Source organism: Antrostomus carolinensis, unplaced genomic scaffold (genome assembly GCF_000700745.2).
Source record: "Antrostomus carolinensis isolate BGI_N321 unplaced genomic scaffold, ASM70074v2 scaffold21088, whole genome shotgun sequence".
NCBI lineage: Eukaryota > Metazoa > Chordata > Aves > Caprimulgiformes > Caprimulgidae > Antrostomus > Antrostomus carolinensis.
This window is the reverse complement of record NW_010335387.1, coordinates 7,231-12,282: the sequence shown is the minus strand read 5'-3', so window position 1 is coordinate 12,282 and position 5,052 is coordinate 7,231. Positions and strand designations below refer to the sequence as shown.

At 43.9% G+C, this 5,052-nt stretch overlaps 1 protein-coding gene across 1 annotated transcript in view; it reads left to right on the top strand.

Annotated features, from left to right (window-relative positions):
• The window catches only part of LOC104530057 (probable asparagine--tRNA ligase, mitochondrial), a gene marked incomplete at both ends in the record, with an annotated part of 8,963 nt that overhangs the window by 2,307 nt on the left and 1,604 nt on the right, over positions 1–5,052 (top strand). The window contains 3 exons of the mRNA XM_010174531.2: positions 919–985; positions 2,460–2,597; positions 4,381–4,478. Of these exons, the coding sequence (XP_010172833.2) occupies positions 919–985; positions 2,460–2,597; positions 4,381–4,478 (303 nt within the window). The remainder of the gene's footprint in view (positions 1–918; positions 986–2,459; positions 2,598–4,380; positions 4,479–5,052) is intronic.

The following is a 5,052-nucleotide window of genomic DNA, read 5'->3' as shown; positions in this document are numbered from 1 at the left end:
GGCTTACACACACCGGTTCCATGTGTTGAACCTCATTTGGACCATGGCCTTGCATAACCCAAACACATGGAGCAATGTATTCCTTCCTGAGATATTTCCTCCACAAGTCTGTTTTGGTGAAACCTTGTAGCTGGATGTAAAGAGCTCATGCTTTTTAGGGAATTTGGTTTATAATTTGATTTAACCAATGATACAGAGAGATGAAATTACTACAATGAGATTATTCTTTCTTCTTTCTGTCCACATTTGCTTAGAAAACTTGTCAGCAAAAGTATCTTCCATTGAGTATTGATTCCCAGTTATCAAACCTGCAGCATTTTTCACTACACTTTTTCTGTGCTCTGCCTTGATGCTGTTCTTTTGTACTGATGGAAATCAGTGGAGAATCTGCTCTCAGATATGTCAGAGGAGTAGAGAAACATTACTGCAAATAAATCTTGTGATTTTTACAAAGTCAAATGAAAATGTTTGAGTTACAAGCCCTGTTTTTGCCTAACACCGTGCTGAGCAGTGGAGCTGTGTTGTTGGAGCTGTGCTGATGAGGGCACGTTGTTTTCTTAAAAAAAAAATACAAATCCACAAATTTCTATGAAGCAAATCTCTACAGAACTCACTTGTGACTGAAATGCAACATTGCAATAATGCAAAAGGTCTTGAGAGCTTCGTGCTTCCTGCCCTGCATGTAGCTGAAGCACAGGAAAACATAAGGTTCTTGAAGCTACAGGTTCTTGCCATATAAAATGGTTTTTGATTTCTGTCCAAAGAAGCATTTCTGGGAAGTCTGACATCACAGCACAAGTTGGCATGGTGGTGGGGAAATGCCTCTTTAATTTTGCAGTGTGGCACTTAGCCAGAAAACTTCCTTGTTATTCCTTTCATAGTTATCTTAAAGACTTTTTTTTTTTTTCCCTCTTGCAGAATTTCCTACAGTGAAGCAGTGGAAATTTTGAAACGAGCTTCTCAAACTTTCACTTTCAAACCAGAGGTAGGTAGTTGCCTGGTGGCTTGTCCCTGTGCCTGTTCATGCACACAGCCAGCCTGAACTTTGTAGATGATACCACAAGAGCTGCTACTTCTCACAGGTCATCTGCCTTCTGGCGTGTTTGCTCACTTGTAACCCAGGTATAACTTTTGCCCTTTTAGGGGGTGAAATGGGAGCAGGAGCAGGAGTAGGTTGTGTAGCAGAAGAACATGTAACTTTTGCAGGGAAGGAAGTGATGAGTTTGCTGTTGAAGGACCAAGGCTTTGGCAAAAAGCTCTTCTCTTTCCTGTATGCCAGTAGTGCCGAGTGTGTTGTGTGGATTCAGTAGCTGTTATCTAAGACAGGTTGCTGTAATAGTCCTCAAATAAAGGAGTGATGTTAGGACACCACCAAAAGTTTGACAAGGAGTAATAAGCCAAAACCTTGTCAAAATACCATTTAATATAGATATAGATATAGATATAGATAAAGGGAATCCCTTGTGAAGGGAAAAAGAATCACATGCTAGTCTTTGTAACACTGTTAGATTAAGGTTTTCTGAAAATCATATTTTGCCCAATTTCAAATCCACACCAGTAGGGAGAACATTCATGGTGGTGCTCATCTCATGTGTGTACTGATTAATCTCTATCTTGTTCTGATGCTTTGAGGAAGATAACCCTCTGGCTGAAGCCACCTTCATAGCCAGCTGGGTAGCTGTTTTGTCTCTGTACAAGTGGGTGTAAAACCTCAAATCCTATATTGTACTACCTTGATCTGAGAAAACAAATTCAGGATATTTTCAGATGAGAAGAGTCTGCAGAATATCTGTTCCACTCTTCCCCTTCAAGTCCCCTAATATTCTTTACACATCCTGTAGTGGGTTGGAGGTCTCTAGTCAAAAGCTACAGAAATTACAACATTGCTGGAAGAAACAAGAAGTGAAGGATATTGCAAATGTCCAAAGTTTCTGACAACAAAGAATTGATTAATAGGATCCTGGATTGTCTTAAATGAGAATTAATGTAGCATGTAACAGGACACAGCAGGGAAGAGAGCAGTCAGCCTAGTAAAGCTGCTTTTTATATACCAAAGGTAACAGTGAAATAAGGCTGGTTTGCTGGATGGAGTAAGCTGATTTTGGATAGGTGCCTGTTTCCCTTAAGCTATGCAGAGTGTGGTTTGGGGGTTTTTGTTTGTTTGTTTAGGGGTTTTTTTTCTGATTTGATACCAGATGCTGGGCTTTATGCAAGATAATCTGGCCCTCTTCTGTGGAAGTTAAACTGTATTATTGTCATTGTTTTGCTCTGCCTTAAAACTCATAAAACTCTGTGTCTCCTTAGCAAATTTTCCCAGTGGCCTGTGTGAGAAGTTGGGGTGTTTGGTTTGATGTTATTCAAAGGTTCACATCTCTCCTACTCAGGGATTTTGACGTGTCTCTTGCCACAGGCAAGATGCACCCCAGGAGGATTCCAGGTCCCTTTTGCTGTCTTTACAGTGGGGCTGTGACCTCCAAACAGAACACGAAAAGTACCTGGTGAAGCACTGTGGTGAAGTTCCCGTGTTTGTGATTAACTACCCATACGACCTCAAACCTTTCTACATGCGGGACAACGAAGATGGACCTCAACACACAGTGAGTCCATTGGTCACACTTCCACTTCTTTTTTGGCTATGTATGTGTCTTAGTCTACTGAGAGACAGACAGATGAGGATAGTCTTCTGCTGGGCCTCTGATCAAGTAGTTCAAAATAAGATGTGACCATCAGGTGAGCCTGTTCAGTCATTTTCCTGTTGTAGAAGAAATCCCCAATGCAGAAACAACAGGAGGAGGATTCAGGAGTTGGGTAGAGTTAAGTTTTTGCTTAAGTACTTTGAGACAGATTTGACATAGTTTATTTCTTTTGCTGGTAGACTTTTTCCAGGTGGCCAAGAAGGCCAAGGGCATCCTGGCCTGGATGAGCAATAGTGTGGCCAGTAAGACCAGGGAAGTTCTCTTCCCCCTGTCCTGGGCACTGGTGAGGCCACAGCTCGAGTGCTGGGTTCAGTGTTGGGCCCCTCACTCCAAGAAGGACATGGAGGTGCTGGAGCGTGTCCAGAGAAGGGCAACGGAGCTGGGGAAGGGTCTGGAGCACAAGTGTGCTGAGTTCCCGGCTGAGGGAACTGGGGGTGTTGAGCCTGGAGGAAAGGAGGCTGAGGGGAGACCTTCTGGCTCTGTCCAAGTCCCTTGGAGGAGGGTGGAGAGAGGGGGGGGTGGGTCTGTTCAACCAAGGAACAAGTGACAGGACAAGAGGAAATGGGCTCAAGTTGTGCCCAGGGCAGTTGAGATGGGATGTGAGGAAGAATTTCTTTGCTGAAAGGGTTCTGAGGCATTGGAAGGGGTTGCCCAGGGCAGTGGTGGAGTCCCCATCCCTGGAGGGATTGAAGAGTCGTGTAGACATAGTGCTGAGGAACATGGGTTAGTCATAGGGGACTTGTCAGTGTTGGGTTCATGACTGGACTCGATGATCCTAAAGGGCTTTTCCAATCAAGGCAATTCTGGGATTCTGTGACTTCTGTGACTAGGTGGAATGCCTGTAATTACATGACTCCGAGCAGCCCATGATTCTCTTGTCATGCAAATCTAGTGTAATCCTTAAATAGCAGATGGACACAGACATAAACTTGTCCTCCACAAGACTCATACTTTGAAGGTCTGATTTCCCAAATGAACTGAGACAATCTCAAACATTGCTTCTACTAAAAAGAGTGACTACCCCAGCATGTGCTGCTGCCACTTCACTGGCTTTAATTCTAGCACCAGTCCAGCTCTGAGATAAGAGAAGTAACTCTACAAAACAAAACAGAGAAGAAAACCAGACCACACCTGACAGGTGATAACACTGGGATCTTATCACTATGATTTGCACGAGTGCCATTGATCCATTGGTATCATTAACTCTAGAGCTCAAGGAGTGGAAGCAGCTGGAGTAAACACAACCTACAAGCAACAGAACAGCTTGAACTCTAACGAAATCAGGGTTTCAGGAAACTTGCTCTTGTGTCTGTGCCTCCTTGTGAGTTGCTGTCAGGGTCTTTATACCCAGCACAGGCTTGCCTACCTGCACAGGTTGTCACCAGAATAACCTGGTGGGATTCAGTTCACACCACCTGCTGTAGATGTCCTCAGTCTGGAACATCACTCCACTTGTTGAGGTTTTCTGTAGGCTTACTGATTTTTATCATTGTAAAGTTCCCTCCCAGCCTTCTCCTGTCAACAAGGGACATTTCAACCATTTCCAACTACTTACCTAAGTGTCCTGGACTCAATAAAAGAATTACAGTAGCTTTTTACAAAGAGCCATCCAATGTCAACTGTACTTGTGCTGTGAACTGTGTAGCTACACGGCGTGACTGACATTAGGTTTCTTTCTTTCAAGGTTGCAGCTGTTGATCTCCTCGTACCAGGAATAGGGGAGTTGTGTGGAGGGAGCTTGAGAGAGGAGCGACTGCCCTTCCTCGAATCACGCTTACAGAGGTATGGAAACCCCACAGGTGCCAGGAGACTGGCCTTGACCAAGAGGGTGTTTCAGCAGCTCTCAGTGGTTGGCAAGAGAGAGGAGTGGAAGGACAACTAATACTATTTTTTTAAAAAAGAGCCCATTTTTGTCTTTAAGATACCTATTTATCTGAGTAGGCGATGGTGAACTGGTGAAGAAGTTCTTGGGCTTCTGTTGTAGGTATGTTTCTGTTTTAACTCATCAGAGAAGAAGAGTTTATTTCATGCTAGAAGACCAGGGCAGCAGAATGCCTCAGCAGAATGCTGCGACTGTCTAGAACAGGGTCTTGTGTGAGGCACTTCATCTTTGAACCTTTTCTGTGCAACCTTTGTGGCTGAGAGTGGATTGTGAAGGTGGAAGTTGTCACATGGACAGATCTTGGATATGTTTGTCGTCACATTGTGTAACTGAGGAACTGCAGTTTTGGTTGGAAGCTTTGTTAGCTGTGATGCAGCTGGCCTCAGTAGCATCATTTAAGAGAATACAGTTCTTTTCTAACAGCTTGATAGGAAGCTTCACTGGAAGTGCCTGAGACCTCTACTGAGTCACATG